General features: G+C 43.0%; 1 protein-coding gene across 1 annotated transcript in view; it reads left to right on the forward strand.

Moving 5' to 3' along the window:
- LOC126284454 (uncharacterized) overlaps window positions 1-20,302 on the forward strand; it is a 191,458-nt gene that overhangs the window by 121,036 nt on the left and 50,120 nt on the right. The window contains exon 4 of the mRNA XM_049983374.1: window positions 7,578-7,690. Within this exon, the coding sequence (XP_049839331.1) occupies window positions 7,578-7,690 (113 nt within the window). The remainder of the gene's footprint in view (window positions 1-7,577; window positions 7,691-20,302) is intronic.

Genomic DNA, 20,302 nt, shown 5'->3' on the forward strand with positions numbered 1-20,302 from the left:
CGCAGCATGGACGTGTACGGCTCGATTGGTGCCACCAGAGAATCATTTTGAAGATGGAACAGCACGCTGTGGTCTTTGGCCATGAAAGCATACTCTGCCTACGTGCAAGTCATGATCGTTTGCATATACGACGTAGACCTGCTGAGCACAGTCTTGTATTCATCCCACACAGATTGGCCCCTCTTCAGATCTTATCACCTAGAATGCGATACGCTAATGCTTTCGTTCACCTTTTATGTTCCTGGAGGCGATGGTAGCCAGTGCTCGGTAAGTGCAGAATGTTCTTAGACCCGCTCTCTTGCCATTCTTGCAACATGAAGGTGATATGTTGTTGATGCAGGATAATGCTCGCCCACGCACTGCCCGTGAAACTCAACGAATTCTGTAGGAAGTGCAGCAACTTCCATGACCAGCACGATCTCCAGACCTGTCTCCAATGGAGTACCTGTGGTAATGATGGGACAAGAAGTGATTCACGTGACTCGTCAATCAACAACCCTTACAGAATGACGTGAACAGGTCAAGCAGGCGTCACATAACGTGTCCCAGGACAGTATAAGCTTGACTGAATACCAGAGTCAGCGCTTGAATTGGCGCCCGTGGAGGCTACACCACGTACTAGTATGGGTGAAACGTGATTTATTTTCAAAGAATATTCTTGAGAATTTATTTTATTTACTAGCGATTCTTCAAGAACATTAACACATTTAATCACATTATGTAAGCATGGAAGTAGTTACCAGGGAGTAACAGATGAAGTCATAAGAAAATTCCTTTAACAAATGGGAATTTTATTCACTTTAATAGTGCCTAAAAGGATTTAAAAAGAACAGATTTAGAATTATAATCAGAAAGCACCCTCTAAATATCAAGTTACAATTTATTCAGAGGCAGAAAGAAACAAGTTTTGACTCTATGAGCTTTCGGGCGGAGAACCTTTCCGCTCCCTTTTCACACGGCCGTAGATACGACCGCTCACAACAACCTCTGAGAGACTACACTGGTGCAAATATGCAACACACCAGAGTACTTTAAACTAAAAGTTTTAACAATTTACACAAGCACACAAACTATGCCCACAGTAGGAGGGATGGAAATGGTACAAAATATTAACTTTGCCACCGAAGATGCAACTTGATTTAAACTTCAAACTTCTACGGTGAAAGGGTGGCAACTTTATATGCTAAAATGATCATTTAAATAAAAGGCCATGAAATGCAATCTTATATAAAATTCTACAAGTTTGGCCAAACAAGTTAAGATGCTCTACATTATACAGATATCGCCTCTCAAGATCATAGTCAAGATCAAACATATTTCAGGTATTAGGCCGTTACACTCCAAGCAATAAATTCGTTAACACACCAAATTCGACAAATATGACAGGCAGCTCCGAACGACAGACAGACACTAACTACCTAACAAATGCGGAAGAGAGACAGACGAGCAAACTGGGGACGAGAGACTGACCAAGAAAACAAGAACAGTTTAACAAGAGTAAATCACACAACGTATCACCAGTCACATAACGTCTAATAAACTGCGATTTCTCAAGAAGACCTGGCGCAGCACCCCCAAATCGTTCTCTCGAACCATCCGCTGCCAGCCGCTTCAAAGGACACAGGAAGGAGCGCCGATCTCCCGTCTCACGGCGTCGCAGCTGCACCGGCCAGACCGATGTCGTGGGTTGACTACTGTTGCTCTCGTGCCTACCGCGAACCACTACCCCTCGCTATACGGCGCGGCCCACTGGACTCACGTGGCGACCTCACACGCGCCGACGCTCAAGAGGGACAAGTCATCTTGTGTCTCAGTGCGCGATCGACCAACCGATCGATCCAACCGCCAATGACCATTGCCTGCGCAAACTCGGGCAGACTGGCGGCTTAACGCGCAGACTCAGATGCAGGAACTAAGCCCCGACCGGGCGACCACTCGCTGAGTTCTCTTACTGGCGGAGTGAGAAGACTCTACTTTTGCCGGCTTTAAAAGTTGAGCCAAACGACAAACATACTACCACTCCAAACGACAGACAGACACTAACTGCCTAACAAATGCGGACGAGAGACAGACTAGCAAGCTGGGGACGAGAGACTGACCCAGACTCACTGGCTGGCGAGCTCATAGCTCCTCTTACAGGGTGTTTCAAAAATGACCGGTATATTTGAAACGGCAATAAAAACTAAACGAGCAGCGATAGAAATACACCGTTTGTTGCAATATGCTTGGGACAACAGTACATTTTCAGGCGGACAAACTTTCGAAATTACAGTAGTTACAATTTTCAACAACAGATGGCGCTGCAAGTGATGTGAAAGATATAGAAGACAACGCAGTCTGTGGGTGCGCCATTCTGTACGTCGTCTTTCTGCTGTAAGCGTGTGCTGTTCACAACGTGCAAGTGTGCTGTGGACAACATGGTTTATTCCTTAGAACAGAGGATTTTTCTGGTGTTGGAATTCCACCGCCTAGAACACAGTGTTGTTGCAACAAGACGAAGTTTTCAACGGATGTTTAATGTAACCAAAGGACCGAAAAGCGATACAATAAAGGATCTGTTTGAAAAATTTCAGCGGACTGGGAACGTGACGGATGAACGTGCTGGAAAGGTAGGGCGACTGCGTACGGCAACCACAGAGGGCAACGCGCAGCTAGTGCAGCAGGTGATCCAACAGCGGCCTCAGGTTTCCGTTCGCCGTGTTGCAGCTGCGGTCCAAATGACGCCAACGTCACGAATTGTCTCATGCGCCAGAGTTTACACCTCTATCCATACAAAATTCAAACGCGGCAACCCCTCAGCGCCGCTACCATTGCTGCACGAGAGACATTCGCTAACGATATAGTGCACAGGATTGATGACGGCGATATGCATGTGGGCAGCATTTGGTTTACTGACGAAGCTTATTTTTACCTGGAACTGGCGCATATGGGGAACCGAAAAGCCCCATGTTGCAGTCCCATCGTCCCTGCATCCTCAAAAAGTACTGGTCTGGGCCGCCATTTCTTCCAAAGGAATCATTGGCCCATTTTTCAGATCCGAAACGATTACTGCATCACGCTATCTGGACATTCTTAGTGAATTTGTGACGGTACAAACTGCCTTAGACGACACTGCGAACACCTCGTGGTTTATGCAAGATGGTGCCATATTGCACGGCCGACGTCTTTAATTTCCTGAATGAATATTTCGATGATCGTGTGATTGCTTTGGGCTATCCGAAACATACAGGAGGCGGCGTGGATTGGCCTCCCTATTCGCCAGACATGAACCCCTGTGACTTTTTTCTTTGGTGACACTTGGAAGTCCAGGTGTATCGCCAGAATCCAGAAACAATTGAACAGCTGAAGCAGTACATCTCATCTGCATGTGAAGCCATTCCGCCAGACACGTTGTCAAAGGTTTAGGGTAATTTCATTCAGAGACTACGCCATATTATTGGTACGCATGGTGGATATGTGGAAAATATCGTACTATAGAGTTTCCCAGACCGCAGCGCCATCTGTTGTTGACAATTGTAACTACTGTAATTTCGAAAGTTTGTCTGCCTGAAAATGTACTGTTGTCCCAAGCATATTGCAACAAACGGAGTATTTCTATCGTTGCTCGTTTAGTTTGTATTGCCGTTTCAAATGTACCGGTCATTTTTGAAACACCATGTAAATGCACGTGAACAGGCAACCTTTCCCCTTTCCCACCAGAGGGAGACAACAAAGCTGCGATTGCTACAGCGGCGCCACCGCCAGGATCGGAAGGCGACTGCTTCACACTACGCGCTGCGGCGCGCTCTTCAAAACAGCAATTTTTACCACGGCTCAATGGGTGTTCCAGCATGGGTCGTTGGGCTGTTGATGCTTAAATGTAATCACCTTATGCTCTGTTGCAAAAACAAATCTTGAGTGAATTGAAATCTCCAGAAGAGTGCACTAAATTGTTTTTTTCCTGACAGTGTATGTGTGAGGCGCCATTCTGTTACTACCTGGTCTGCGGCATCTCCTCCAGATAAGGTAGTATACCACGTGTGGCGGAGATAAAGGATGTAATGACTTCGTAATCTGGAGACTTACGTTCTATTCGTCGTCGGTAATATGGTTTTGATTCATTTTCCTTATCCTTAGAACAAGGTAGATATGTGTGAGGCGAACGACAGTTATTTCCTAAGTGAAGCAGTGCTCCAAATTCACGAAAGTGTACGCTGTCACGATTGTGCCTAAATATGAAGATTTCGTTTTTACACTTATTACTCGCGAATGTAAGGGCGTTGTCTGCGATACAATAGTTGTGGGGTGCTCCTTCTGACTGCTGCACAGAACAGGTAAACAACACTCGCATTCCTTGCTGTAGCCGGCTCAGCACTACACTGGCAAACGGTGCAGCAAAACTGCGTATCGCATTCAAATCCCTATGCGAACTTTCTTAGCAGGGCACTTAGGTGAAGAATGTTCAAATCCGTTACTGACAATCTAGTTACAGGTTTTTCCCGAGTTACCTAAACCACTTGATAAATACCGAGATAGTCCCTTTGAAACTGATGTGACCGATTTTCTTCCCTTACTCTATCTTCCATCTCTGACGACATAGTCGCAGATCTTAAACATTAATCGTCTTCAGTTTTTTCCTGCTTTCTGAGCAACGACTTTCCAAACTTCATTCCTCTCAATATATAACGATGTACCTGGCAATTAGACATTAGTGTATATTTTCAAGCTGTTACCTTTAGGATAAGTTAAGAAATGAGGAAGTTGTCCTCAGAATCGGTGAAGGAAGGAACATTTGAAAAACACTGCCAAGGAGAAGGGATGGGATGATGAAACATGTTCATCAGGGATTTACTTTCATGGTACTAGAGGGAGCCGGAGACAGTAAAAACTAAAGGGGAAGACAGATATTGCAATTCACCAAACAAATAATTGAGGACGTAAGGTGCAAGTGCTAGTTCGAGCCAGCCGCGGTGGTCTAGCGGTTCTAGGCGCTTCAGTCTAGAACCGAGCAACTGCTACGGTCGCAGGTTCGAATCCTGCCTCGGGTATGGATGTGTGTGATGTCCTTATGTTAGTTAGGTTTAAGTAGTTCTAAGTTCTAGGGGACTGATGACCACAGCAATTGAGTCCCATAGTGGTCAGAGCCGGTTTTTTTTTTTTTTTTTTTTTTTTTTTTTTTTTTTTTTTTTTTTTTTTTTTTGCTAGTTCGAGATGAAGAGGTCCAACAAGAGAGGAATTCATAACGGGCCACATCGAACAAGTCAAAATACTGATAACAAAAAAAGTATCAGGAGAGTTATTTATTGACAATACGACAAATTGTATGTGCTTAATACGATCGGTGAAGCATTTTTAATACTGTATAATAGGAGATATTTTCATACTTAATGAGAAAGAGTAGACTAAAAAAAAGAGATTTATTAATCTAAACAAAAGATAGTGGTCAGGATGAAAGGTCAAGATTCAAGAGTAATAGGACTGGAAAAAGGTGTAGTAAAAGATTGCTACCGATGTGCCACATTTTTCAATTTACTTCTGTAAATAAAAGATGTGATACAAATTAGAAGAATGTATAATTAAGGGATAAAAATGAAAGTCAGAGAGTCTGATGCTTCAGATTTTCATATGATACATTTTTCTTTACATAACATGAATATAAGGTTTAGGACGTGTTGAGGACAGCATAGTCTTCTTGGGATGTAAGGAAAAACGGTTACTCGAATTTGAGGAAGAAATAGCTGAAAATAGTATTAAATTGAGGAAACAACATCTTTAAAAATATTGCTGTTTGAGAAGAAGAACAGAGAACGTTGCTGTACTGTAGCTGTAAAAACAAAATAATTGCGAAGGTAGCATTATAAATGCCTTGGAGGGTATTTTACAGCAACTTTGCCTTAGACTGATGCAACGACTCATAAAATATTTTTTGTGTGTTCTGACGTACCTGGAGGAGAGGAAAAGGCGGCTTGTTCCTGAAACGTGGATTCTGCTTACAATGGAAAACACACAAAGAAAAGAGAGGAACAGGTTAATAAAAATGAAGGAAAACTGAACTGTCGGCATTGTAAAGCGAACTGATAATAAAAAGAGTTCTTGAGGAATAGATAGACGGGGAGAGAAATCAGGACGGCAAATAAATATGGAGAAGAAAGAGAAAAGCAAGATAGTGAAAAATTCAGCTCCTGCGTAATCCAAAGGAAGGTTTCATATTCACTAAATGGTAAAAAGAAGCTCTGGATCGCAACAAAGAAAGACTTCGCTGTTGATTACTAAAGTAGTAAGTAATGTGGGGCCTTAGAAACTTACCTGAACGCACTGGGTCTAGAGAACAGAGAATGTGGATCATTGGTTTGCCAGGTCACCGACACGCTCCGACGCGTAGTATACACATTGAGGTGACAAAAGTCTTGGTATAGCGATATGCACAATACAGATGGCGATACTGTCGTGTCCAAGAGGTATAAAAGGGCAGTTCAATGGCGGAGCTGTCATTTCTTCTCAGTTGTCACTTGTTCATGTGAAAAAGCTACCGAGGTGATTATGGCCGCTCAACGGTAATTAAGACTCTGAAGCAGCAATATTAGTTGGAGCTAGACGCATGGGACATTCCGTTTCGGAAATCGTTAGGGAATTCAATATTCCGAGATCCACAGTATTAAGAATGAGTACCAAATTTCAGGCATTACCTCTCACCACAGACAACGCAGTGGCCGACGGCCTCCACTTAATGACTGAGAGCAGCGGCATTTGCGTAAAGTTGTTGGTGCTAACAGAAAAGCGACACTGCGTGAAATCAAGGTGCGACGTACGTCGAACGTATCCGTTAGGACTGTGCGTCTAAATTTGGCGTTAATGGTCTATGGCAGCAGGCGACCGACGTGAGTGTCTTTGCTAAGAGTACCACACGGCATCGCAGCAGCATTCCTCTTGGACTGTGATCATGCACGGTCAGCCGAGTCCCGATCTGAGTTGGTAAGAGCTGATGTTAGGGTTCGAGTGTCGCGCAGATCCTACGAAACCATGGACCCAAGTTGTCAAGAATGCACTGTGCAACCTGGTGGTGGCTGCAGAATGGTGTGTACTGCGTTTACGTCGAGTGGGCTAGATCCTCTGAAGCAACTGAACTGATAATTGATCAATTTCAGCCTTCATGGACTTCATGTTCCCATACAACGATGGAATTTTTATAGACGGCAAAGCGCCATGTTACTGGGGAACTGTTCTGAAGAACAATCTGCACTATTCGAGCAAACGGTATGGCCACTCATATCGCCCCCAATTAATCCCATAGAACGATTTAAGGGATATAATCGACAGGTCAGTTAATGTACAGAATCCTGCACCAGCAACACTTTCGCAATTGTGGATGGCCATAGAGGCTCAGTATTTCTGCAGAGGACTTTCAACGACTTATTGAGTTCACGCCATGTCAGGCTGCTACACTATGAAGTATTCTTCATTACTTAAATGTTTTCAGTGTTTTATACTTTCGTTCTCCTCCCTGTACTGATGAGTCATCCATTATTTTTATCGATGTTTATTAGAAGGAAAAGAGTGAGTAGTCCCAAGTAAATTAACTATACACTGTGTTTTAACAGGTATCCATATGCGGCACTGGCTGAACTATCCTACGGCCGCAAATTTGGGAAGTTCGTGACCATTCTGCTAGACCTCCACATCTTCGGCAATGCCGTACCTGATCTGATCGTGGGTAAGTGTCAACTCAGTTTTGAAACACACTACACAGCAGCTTGGGTTCACGATAAGAAATTGTATGGCGTAATGTACATGCCATGTTTGAATGAATAGACCATGAGAACCCCATACTCTCCAGATCGTCACTCTGACGTCATCATGCACTATCGCAGGGCTAGAGGTACATACGATTGCATATGTAGCATTGGAAATAGCTGTACTCTTACAAAGACAATCGAGGATAGTCTTTTTAGGTATTTATTTGAGTCTTCTTCAGTCAGCCAGCCAGCATTTAACATCTTTCACACATTTTACACATTCATAAAATTCGATTATGTAAACGTCTCAGTTGCTTTCAGTGTAACATGCGGTAGGCTCAGGAAAACGTATAATAGTCATGTACACATTACCTTCACAACAGTCCATAGGCTACGTTTCTCCACCTGTTTGGGCAAGGTATTGTTTGTATTTTTTATACACTTTGTATACACATAGTACCCCGTAATTACACCATCTTTCAGAAATTGTTCTTAAACTACTCATGTATAAAGTTGTTTCACCTGTAGAGTCATTAATATGACTGTCAGTCAACATTAGTATTGCACGATGGTATAAATGTAGTTTCTATCTGAAGAGTTTTAACTGAAATATACAGTCGTTATCAACTACCCGTAATTCTTGCAGTGCACTGTTGGAACACGGTAAGGTATGATCCGTGACCTAACTTTTTCTTCAACAAATCATAATCGGCTGGACTTGTAATGCACCAGAGTACATAACATTTGAAATTTTCCCCATTATTCATTGTATTCATTAAATAATTCTCAGAATTTGCATATCATCGTCTAATAAGAATTTCATGATTGTGTCAATCACATGATACTTGTGGAAATTAGAATTATACAACAAAGCAGGAACACGTGTAGGAAGACTAATACTCAAACCATTTTGCAGTATAATTTAGCTTCTACTCGCTTATACTTCGTGCACAACAATAGACTGTGGCTCACATTGAGAGTCTGTTCTACATCTTTGTTTAAATCTGCGCTACGCTAAACTCGAAAGCACAAGATGAAGGCAAAGTCGTTCATACTCAACGCAACCATCGTAAAACTCGACTAAATGACAGGATGGACTCCATGTACTTATTTCGAGAACCGAAGACCTCCCTCAAAGAAAGTTGTATATCCCAATTTCATAATTTTTCAGGATGAGAAAATAATTGTTGTTTTCCTTTGGTACTGGTTATTTAACCGTTTTATTATATACGATGAAGTGATAAAGTATCTATTACAGAATAGCAACAGATGTACATTTTAAACACATAGAAAATTATCGTAATTACCTTTCCATGCAAAAACGTTGTATATGCTGTGAAAATACATTGGAAATAGTGTTGTATAACAGAAATAAAGGACACTGATTTTCTTTGACAGTGGAAAAAATAATGGAAAATATCAACAAAACATATTATCTAATATTCTGAAGAAACACTATGTGTTCCGTTCATTAACCTACTAATTAAAGAATCTAGACCTGTGATAGGCCAAGAAACAATAACAAAGAGAAAGTTAAAAATAGAAAAAAATAAATTGAACAATTCACATAAAATTCTCTGCATTGTACTTCAGGTTAGTTACTGATGACTAACAACTGCTTCTTTTGTTCTGCCGTTAGAGGGACAAGCTCTTTCTAAAATAATGGAAATTGCATAGCTGGTGTAAAGCTATTAACCTGAGGTGGATTTCCCCCACTTTTTTTTTTTCGAGGAAATGTACGCAAGTCTGAATGACATTATAACTAAGCCGCACATGCAGTGCATTTGTGTCATCTGCGTTGATCTTCAACGATGTAGTTGTAGTAATTTTCTAATTTGGGTCAAGCTTCATTATTCCTTCAAGAACACTGAGGGCAACAAAGCCATTCTTGCCCATTTCCTTTATAACAAAAGATGTACTTAAACAAGTTTCAGAGATTACATACTTCCATTCAGAGGGAATCATGATCTCTCTCTTCCTTTTATCTCTATAAATGCAAAAATTCTGTCCCAGCGGAGAAAGGTATGCTCCGAAACCAGGAACTTTTGCTCTTCTGTCGTAGAATACCTTTCCACAACAAGGTAGTTGTGCAAAACTGTCATTGTCGTGTTGCTGGTTTTTCCAACACGACGGTCAGACCAAGCAATAAACCGTCTGTCTCTATCACTCGCACATATGTCACATTTATTTAGACAAGAGGCAGTTTCAACTGATCCCAATTTTTCTTGGGATTCATACCACAAGTGTTCTTGAGTTTTGTCTACTGTTGCATTGAATACGGCAAGGACATATGTAGTAAGAGGCCGCTGATAATACGTAGTTGCATGTCGTAATGTAGGCAAGATAAAATTTGCTGCATGTCGACACATATAACAACAAAATCTTTGTTCAATTTTGCTTTAGTAATACTAGCAGGCAATGTTTTATATGCTAATTCAGCTTTGGAGTGATGGAGATTACTTTTGTCTAAATTTGTTGTCTTTTTTCTTCGTCGTCCGCGAAAATAAGCTTAACAAACAACTAATAACTATATTTACACGTTATTTAATCTACCACGTTTTAAATTCAGTTCAAAGTTAATAATATCTCCACGCAGTTGTTCACTTGCTGGACTACTTGAACACATATCCTTGTTTATAGGCTTCACCCAACAGTTACATCAAATGATAGATACTTCGTCTGTTTCGCCTGCTGTAGTGGATGGGCTGCTTCGCCACTTGTAATGTGTGCTCTGATTTCGTCCTTCTGCCCACCAGTAATTGCATGATGGTCATTAGAATTTTTATCGTGGCTATCCCGTGGGCTCCAAATTAGAGATGTGAGTGTCTTCTGTAGACTCCAGATGCATCAAGGTCTAACTGGAACTGCATCACAGTACCCTTTTAGACAAACTTCATCGTTCTTACCTTCAGTGATAAGTAATAACGAAATGTAAACTTTCCATGTGGTGAGGCATGAGTATGATCTCTTCTCCTGAGTGGTTCCAACAGTTCAGTTAAGTTACTTAGTTGCTGAGATCGAGCATTGTAATTTAGTTTGTCGTCGTCCATAAATAAATGCTCTCTTATAGCTTTATTTATCAAAGAACAATCTATTTTAAAGCAGCCATGGGCGTTACATGTTCTGCTCTGAAACTAAAATATTGTAAAATTATAAATGTGATGATGGTTTCGGAATACAGTAAACTTATACTATATTATTCTTATGTACATGTTTCAGGTTATAATGATATACAACGTTCTTGTACATACCAATTTTCACATAGTTTTTCAACGTGCCTCTTCGCCAACTGTAGAATTATAAGTTTGTGCACTGTTCCTTTTACTTTTCTTGACTTTATGATTCCAGTTTGATGGATCTGTTTTCATTTTTTTCCTTTGTTTAATGTTACAATAACCTTTGGACTGCAACAGGTATCAGTCACAACCGCCATTTTTATTGATATACAACGTTTTTCCCACCTCAGCTTACAAATAGAAAGAAAGACGTCCGTTACTATGGAAGCATGTCTCATGTGATATTCAACTTTATTCCAGTGAAAACTCAACATTTTCAAAAATGTGATATACACTCTTCCTTGAGGGGGGTGTTCAACCTACACAAGACTGCTCCGAGCCGCATATGTCGGCTATTCTAAAATGATTATCGTTAGAGCATTTTTAAAATGTATAACATTAACAATATTTGTGGTAAATGCATTTGTAGATTACTCTTCTCACTTTTAAATTAAGTTATAATATTACAACACAATTTCAAAACTTTTTGTTTATTTGACTCCAATCTATTCAATACAGTACCAATTAGTATGAAATAAAACATAAAAGTACCAGTCTTCATATTATTTTAAATTCAAATCGATGCGCTATTCAGTGTTCTGAGAAACGTATTTTGGTAAATGTCCACAAGAAAAAATAATTAATTACACTTCTGTGTGCATATAACTTGTAGTTACACTGCCAGGAAAAAATCGTAATACCAAAAGTAATTAGAATAATTAAATTTTGGGAACACATTTATCTAAGTAACATACTTAAGTGATTAATATTGCAAAATGACAGGCTAATGTAAACGCGAGATAAGGCATTACAAATATGAATGTTGAATGCAAGCATGTAAACGTGAATGTATTGTATTCCACAGGTGCCAAATGTGTGTTTGTGGGATGGAGTTTCATGCCATTGGTCGATCAATACAAGGACTGTTAATGATATTTGTGGATGACGCTCGAGTTGTCGTCCAATGGTGTCCCATATGTGCTCGAATGGAGACAGATCTGTGCCAAGGCAACATGTCGACACTCTGTAGAGCATGCTGGGTTACAACAGCGGTATGTGGTCGAGCGTTATCTTGTTGGAAGACACACCCCCCACCCGCTCAAGTGGTCGTCCAATGGTGTCCCATATGTGCTCGAATGGAGACAAATCTGTGCCAAGGCAACATGTCGACACTCTGTAGAGCATGTTGGGTTACAACAGCGGTATGTGGTCGAGCGTTATCTTGTTGGAAGACACCCCCCACCCTCCGGAATGCTATTCATCAATAGCAGCACAACAGGTCGAATCAGCAGAATGAGGTACAATTTTGTCCTTAGGTACGTAGGTAATCACGAGGACTGTCATACGAAATCACAACATAGACCATAACTCCAGATATAGGTCCAATATGTGAAGCATACAGACAGGTTGATTGCAGGCCCATCTATCCAACTCGCGGCCATCACAGGCGCCCGAGGCAGAACCAGTTTTTATCAGAAAACACGACAGACCTCCACTTTGCCGTCCAATGAGCTCTCTAGCTAGACACCCTTGAAGTCGCAAATGGTGGTTTGGGGTCAGTGGAATGGACGCTACAGGCCGCAGCTGTTCTTGGAGTAAGATTCGTAGCAGTTCGTTGAGTCACTGTGGTGCCAGCTGCTGCTCAGATTGCTGCTGCAGATGCAGTACGATGCACCACAGCCATATGTTCCCTCTCGGTGGTGCCACTTAGTCATCTGGAGCCTGGTCTTGTTGCGACCGTATATTGTCGTGACCACCACTGGCAGCAGTCATGTACAGCGGCTATATCCCTAGCAAGCGTTTCTGCAGTATTACAGAAGAAACATCCAGCCTCTCGTAGCCCTGTTACACGACCTCTTTCGAGCTCAGTGAGGTGTTGAAAATGGCGTATTTGTCACCTTAAAGGCATTATTGATTAACGTCAACTCCCCACGTCCAAAGATAACTGATTCTCACGACAGTTACAGCGTTTATTTAAAGGAAACTTGATTTGCATCCTCATAGTGGTGCTACTAGCAGCCCTCTTATGCTACTGGTGCGAAATTTGAATAAACATCACCTTTCAGATGTAGGAACACACTTACCAACTTCCGTTTCCGTCAAGGTAATTTTAAATTTTGCCTTTTAACAAACTGCCTATTGGCTTCTGTCTCAGGTTATTCGGCCGAAGAACCCGAGACAGAAGCCAATAGGCAGTTTGTCAACAAGTGGTCACGAAAGCCTTAACAATTTTGTATTTTGCCTTTTGCTGTTTGATGCACACGGGAGTACTGTGTATCACATCCATGTCCGTCATACGGCCATATCCATTCTGTATTCGAAGCAAGTAAGCTGTTCCACAGGGCACCTTAGGTCCTTTATTTTTTATTTTTTTGGTTTTGATATTATATATTAGCTTATCGCGATTGCTGACTGTGCTGCAACGTTGAAAGTACGAAAAGAAAACTGACGATCAGTTTCCCTTTAAGTAATGTAAAGGCACCACAGAAGCTACTCTCAGGTTGATCTTGGTAGTGGAAGCCAGGTTGGAGAAAAACCGAAACGAGCTCATAGCATTCGTCAACCTAGAAAAAGCGTTCGACAGTGTAAAAATGTTCCAAACATTGTTAACTCTGAGAAAAATGGGGGTAAGTATATGGAAATACGGATAATATACAAAATGTACACGAAATAATAGGGAAAAATAAGACTGAAAGACAATGAACAAAGTGCTCAGATTAAAAAGGATGCAGTTTTTCACCCCTGCAGTTCAATCTGTACATCGAAGAAGCAATGACGAAATAAAAGAAAGGTTCAAGAGTGGGATTAAAATTCAGGGTGAAACGATATCGGTGATAAGATTCGCTGAAGACATTGCTGTCCATAGTGAATGTGAAGAAGAACTACAGAATCTGTTGGATGGAAAGAGCAGTCTAATAAATACAGAATGTGGATTGAGCGTAAACCGGAGAAAGATAGAAGTAATGTGATATAGCAGAAATGAGAATAGCGAGAAAGTGAACATCAAAATTGGCCTCATGGAGTAGATGAATTTAAGGAATTCTGATACCTTGAAACTAAAATTATCCATGACGGACAAAGCAATGAGGACATAAAAAGCAGACTAGCACAGGCAAAGATAGCATTCCTAACCAAGACAAATATACTTAATTTGAGGAATAAATTTCTGATAATTTACGTCTGGAGCACGGCTTTGCAAGGAAGTCGATCAAGTACAGTTGGAAAACCGAAACAGAAGAGAATCGAAGCGTTTGGGAAGTGGTGCTACAGAAGGATGTTGAAAATCAGGTGGGATGATAAGATAAGGAATGAAGAGATTCTCCGCAGAATAGGCGAAGGAAGGAACATACGGAAAACAGTGACAAGAAGAATGCTAGGACGTACGTGAAGGCATCGGAGAACAAACTGCATGGTACCAGACGGAGCTGTGGAGGGTAAAAACTGCAGGGTAGGGCAGAGATTGGATTATATACAACAGATAATTGAGAATCTATGATGGAAGTGCTATTCTGAGATGGAGAGAGTCGCATCACACCAGTCAGAAGAATCATTGCGTGCTGAGAACAGGCAGAAACGAAAACAAGGGATTCACTTGAAGCACACGGTATGAAGTACTAGCTACAAATCAGGCATGGCGAGTTTATTTTATTCTCTGAGCTGGAAGGAAAAAAAAGTTGGATTTAATATACAGGATAAATCAGAACCAAACAGATAAAACTTTGCCGCGCGGGATTAGCCGAGCAGTTTGTGCCGCTGCAGTCATGGACTGTGAGGCTGGTCCCGGCGGAGGTTCGAGTCCTCCCTCGGGAATGGATGGGAATGGGTGTGTGTGTTTGTCCGTAGGATAATTTAGGTTAGGTAGTGTGTAAGCTTAGGGACTGATGACCTTGGCAGTTAAGTCTCATAAGATTTCACACACATTTGAACATTTTTTGATAAAACTTTCAGGATTGTTCAGGTATACCTTCTGAATATTTTAGCATAAGGAAGTCACAGTCTCTGCCATCTTATTACAGATTTATTGCATCTAATTTGTTTTCTTGCCCCAATTAGCTTTGTGTTTGTATTGTACTGAAAATAGTGCACAACAGTGCAGACGTTGACGGTATGCACTGTTTGTCTCATTTGGATCGTACTGCTCGCTTGTGTGTCAGTTGTATTCTGTCGATGTCGGTTGTATGTTAACAGTGATACACTACAGAATAGATAGGTTTACTGATAGACAGTTGGCCGATGTGCACCCCGTGTGCGGCTCTACAGAATGCCGTGGAAGAGCGACGTTTGCTCAGCTGTGCCTGTAGGGACGGCAACCACATAACAGTACCTTTACATCAGTCGTAGGAGTGTTGTATTACTCTGTGTTTAGTGTTGTGCAAAATTGGAAATTTGTGTTCAGGTTTCATGGGATCAAACTGCTGAGGTCATCGATTCCTAAGCTTACACACTACTTAATCTAACTTAAACTAACGCACGCTAAGGACGACACAGACACCCAAGCCTGAGAGAGCACTCGAACCTCCGACGGGGGGAGCCGCGTGGACCGTGGCAAGACGCCCGAGACCGCGCGGCTACCCCTCGCTGCAGTGTTGTGCGTTTTGGAGATTGCATGCAGCAGGATTCGTCACTGATGTGAAGGTATTTTCACAGAAACAAGGGTGATTGCGGTAACAAACCAAATTAATCATAATTACGTTATACATTGCCAGAAAAAAGTCGTACACCTGTAAAGACGACATCGATTTTGATCCGATTACGGCATATGCCACCTGGGGAAAATAAATGCACTGATAATAGTTTGAACGTCGTCCGCCAACAGATAGAATTGTGGCATAGTTACCACAACGCCATCTGTGTGTACCCTATAATAGGGAATGCTCACAGTCATAAATCTCAATGAGGCGCTGACGTGTAAAGCAATGCCGACGAGATGCACTGGTTCTTCTTACAGCCAAATGAGCGAGTTTTAAAGGGGGCCAATTGTGGATAGTCGAGTGGTGGGATGGTCCTTTCGGAGAATTGCCTCACAAGTTTGATGCGATGCGTCGATTATGCAACGATATTGGTATCAGTGGTCATGTGAATGTTCTCACATCGGTAAAAGAGGTTCTGGACGTCCACGCAGTACAGACGCCCGTTGTGAGCGTCGTATTGTAAGGCCAGCAGTGGCAGATCGTACAGCTACCACAGTACAGGTGTGACGCTTTGTGAGCCCAGGTGTGTTAACACGAACGTTGAAAATCGGTTATTAGCAATGGGATTATGGACACGCACACCTTCTTCCTCTCACGCCACAGCATCGACGTGCACGGCCCGACTGGTGCCATAGGAGGCTCACCTGAAAGATGTAGTGGCGCGCCGTGGTCTTCACCAATGAAAGCAGATTCTGCCCACACACAAGTGATTGTCGTTTGCACGGACTACGTAGACCTGGTGCGCTCTGTCCCGTAGAGTGCATTCGTCGAAGAAACACTGGCCATTTCCCAGATCTAATGATCTCTGGTGCGATGAGGTTCAACTTTCGCTCACATTGTGTTCCTAGAGAGGACGCTAGCGAGCACTAGGCACGTGCAGAATGTTGTAAGGCCTGTTCTTGTGGCATTCTTGCAACAGGATGGTGATGTGTTGTTCCAACAGGATAATGCTGGCCTACACAAGGTCCATGAAACTCTATATACTACGAACGATCTGCTGTAGCTTCCCTGGCCAGCAGGATATCCGGACGTGCTGCCATTAGAGCACTTGCGGGATGTAATGGGATGAGAAGGCACTCATCGGACTCGCCGACCAACAACACTTACAGAACAACGTGTACGATTCGAGTAGTTTTGGAATAATTGACCCCGGGACAGTATTCACCATCTGTAAGATTGGTTGGATGCCAGGGCCGGCGCCTGCATTGCCGCCCGTGGAGGCTACACCACATACTGATATGAGTGTTTGGGCGTGGGTCGATTCATGATACCTCTCAACCGGTAGTGCTGTTGATCGTACTGCACATGCACTGTTGCAACAATAACTCTTGTATGAAATGGAAACGTCTGAAAGGGTGTACTAATTTTGTTTCCGGCAGCGTAAGTCTGTACAAGTCAACAGAGACCTCGAGTCCCTTATACCCAAATATTCTCGAGGTATCCCTGAACAAACCCTGAAAGTTTGTCGGTGGAGTTCTGGTTCATCCTGTGTACGCTTCGTACGGTCCGAGGAGGATACTTGAAGTCACTTCATCTACATCTACATCTACATCTACATCTACATCTACATCTACATCTACATCTACATCTACACTTACACTCCGCAAGCCACCTAACGTTGTGTGGCGGAGGGCACTTTACGTGCCACTGTCATTACCTCCCTTTCCTGTTCCAGTCACGTATGGTTCGCGGGAAGAACGACTGTCTGAAAGCCTCCGTGCACGCTCTAATCTCTCTAATTTTACATTCGTGATCTCCTCGGGAGGTATAAGTAGGGGGAAGCAATATATTCGATACCCCATCCAGAAACAGAGCCTCTCGAAACCTGGCGAGCAAACTACACCGCGATGCAGAGCGCCTCTCTTGCAGAGCCTGCCACTTGACTTTGTTAAACATCTCCTTAACGCTATCACGGTTACCAAATAACCCTGTGACGAAACGCGCCGCTCTTCTTTGGATCTTCTCTATCTCCTCCGTCAACCCGATCTGGTACGGACCCCACACTGATGAGCAATACTCAAGTATAGGTCGAACGAGTGTTTTGTAAGCCACCTCCTTTGTTGATGGACTACATTTTCTAAGGACTCTCCCAATGAATCTCAACCTGGTACCCGCCTTATATGATCATTCCACTTCAAATCGTTCCGCACGCATACTCCCAGATAGTTTACAGAAGTAACTGCTACCAGTGTTTGTGCCGCTATCATATAATCATAGAATAAATGATCCTTCTTTCTATGTATTCGCAATACATTGCATTTGTCTATGTTAAGGGTCAGTTGCCACTCCCTGCACCAAGTGCCTATCCGCTGCAGATCTTCCTGCATTTCGCTACAATTTTCTAATGCTGCAACTTCTCTGTATACTACAGCATCATCCGCGAAAAGCCGCATGGAACTTCCGACACTATCTACTAGGTCATTTATATATATATTGTGAAAAGCATTGGTCCCATAACTCTCCCCTGTGGCATGCCAGAGCTCACTTTAACGTCTGTAGACGTCTCTCCATTGATAACAACATGCTGTGTTCTGTTTGCTAAAAACTCTTCAATCCTGCCACACAGTTGGTCTGATATTCCGTAGGCTCTTACTTTGTTTATCAGGCGACAGTGCGGAACTGTATCGAACGACTTCCGGAAGTCAAAGAAAATAGCATCTACCTGGGAGCCTGTATCTAATATTTTCTGGGTCTTATGAACAAATAAAGCGAGTTGGGTCTCACACGATCGCTTTTTGTGGAATCAATGTTGATTCCTACAGAGTAGATTCTGGGTTTCCAAAAACGACATGATACTCGAGCAAAAAACATGTTCTAAAATTCTACAACAGATCGACGTCAGAGATATAGGTCTATAGTTTTGCGCATCTGCTCGACTTGTCGGGAGCACAGACAGAACGTTGAATTGGAGAGCTGCTCAGTTCTCGCTTCTCTCATAGACCACCACCAAATTGTTTAACCTTCATGTGGAAGGGACTGTCCGCAGCCCTTGGGACGTATCTGGGTAAGAAGGGTGCGGGTACGCGTTCTCTCTTATTCTGTTTGCCAATGAAAAATGCATCCTCCTGATGCAATCGTGAGTTAGTGACTGAAACTGTTTTCAGAGTGAGGCGTAATCATCCTCTGACAGACCATCAGCAAAACTTGTGCAGTGTAAGTTAATAGTTGGAAGAAACGTGATGTTAACTGTACTGCATACAGTCGCTGCTCTCAGCTTTCTCTTTTGGGCTTGCTAGAGAATACTGGAAGGTCCTAGCCTAATGTTTAAAACGAAAGAACTGAGACACCTCCAACACAAGAGAAGTATTATAGCAATTCACGTGAACATTCGTTGATTTAATAGCATAAAATAGCTGTTATCAGAAGTAAAGACAGAATGTTTTTTTGGCTCTTTAGATCTGGTACACCAGTGGACACCATCAAAGTGAGTTGTTTGCTTTCAAGCACTAGCACAAAGCTAGACTGGCGCATTGTCAGAAGAGATGGATATCAGGTACTTCACAGTATCCTTCTGAAATGGCGTGGCAACTGGAAACGTTCTCCAAAGCTGACGTATGTGAGACAGTACGATTGTGAGAAAAACATCTAAATTGCATACAGATTCACCGCGATACTCTGGCGTCGTGTGAACCAAACGCAGTGTCGCCCACAGTGGCGGTGAAACGGTTCAGCAATTTGACCGTGTCCGCACAGCCGTGGATGATGCTGAGCGGGAAGTTCACATCTTGCACCATCTTTTCAACAAGGAGAAAGAACATTTGGAGGAGCAGGAGGTTTCCAATGATGAGGACGTTGACAGGCGATCCTCCAATGGCACCTTGACCGAGGAGCGGATTTATATCGTCGAGGATTTGAACTATTGGTGGAAAGGTCTTGCCGTTGTTTTTTTTTCTTTATTGTTATTTTAAACCTATACATAGGTAGGCCAGCAGCGGCGTAACTAAGCCGCTCTTCGGCCACAGACATGAACATAGTACAAGCAGTAATAGACACACAGAGACATGGAGGTTAAAAAAACAGTAGACAAAACAGAGTAAAATAACAGAAGCCGTTCACTGTGGAGCAGTCAAGTTAAAAGTGATTCACACAGCACATAACAGAGAGATACAAAGTAGCACACGTGAACGATGGAGCACGGAACAAGAGACACGGATGCACTAGCGGGACGACAAAACACAAAAGCACTGCGGTGACAAACTCCGGCGGTTGGTGATGTACTTGTCACACGAGTAAGGCCGGGGACCTGCCAGAGGGAAGGGGCGAGGGTAGGAGGGAATGGGGGAGGGGTTAATGCCAATGGGGAGAGGATGGGAGAGGGAGGGGTGGTGTGCGGAAGCCCAGGGAGAGGGGGAGGGGAGGGAAGGAGGGAGGGAGAGAAGGGAGAGAGGGTGCCCACAGGATAGGGAGAGGAGAGGGAAGGCAAGGCTCAAAGTTGGTAGGAGGGGTGGATGGAGGGGAGGAGGGCATCATCCAGGAGGGGGAGTTGGCGGAAGCCACCTTGGGAGAGGGTGTGGAGAGTGTGAAGATGGAGAGCAGGTGGGATACAGGAGTACAGGCGCGGCAGCGGGTTGGGGTGGGAGAGGTTGGGAGAGACAAGCAGGTGGGGAGGATCAAGCTTGCGGGA

This window comes from Schistocerca gregaria, chromosome 8 (assembly GCF_023897955.1).
Source record: "Schistocerca gregaria isolate iqSchGreg1 chromosome 8, iqSchGreg1.2, whole genome shotgun sequence".
NCBI lineage: Eukaryota > Metazoa > Arthropoda > Insecta > Orthoptera > Acrididae > Schistocerca > Schistocerca gregaria.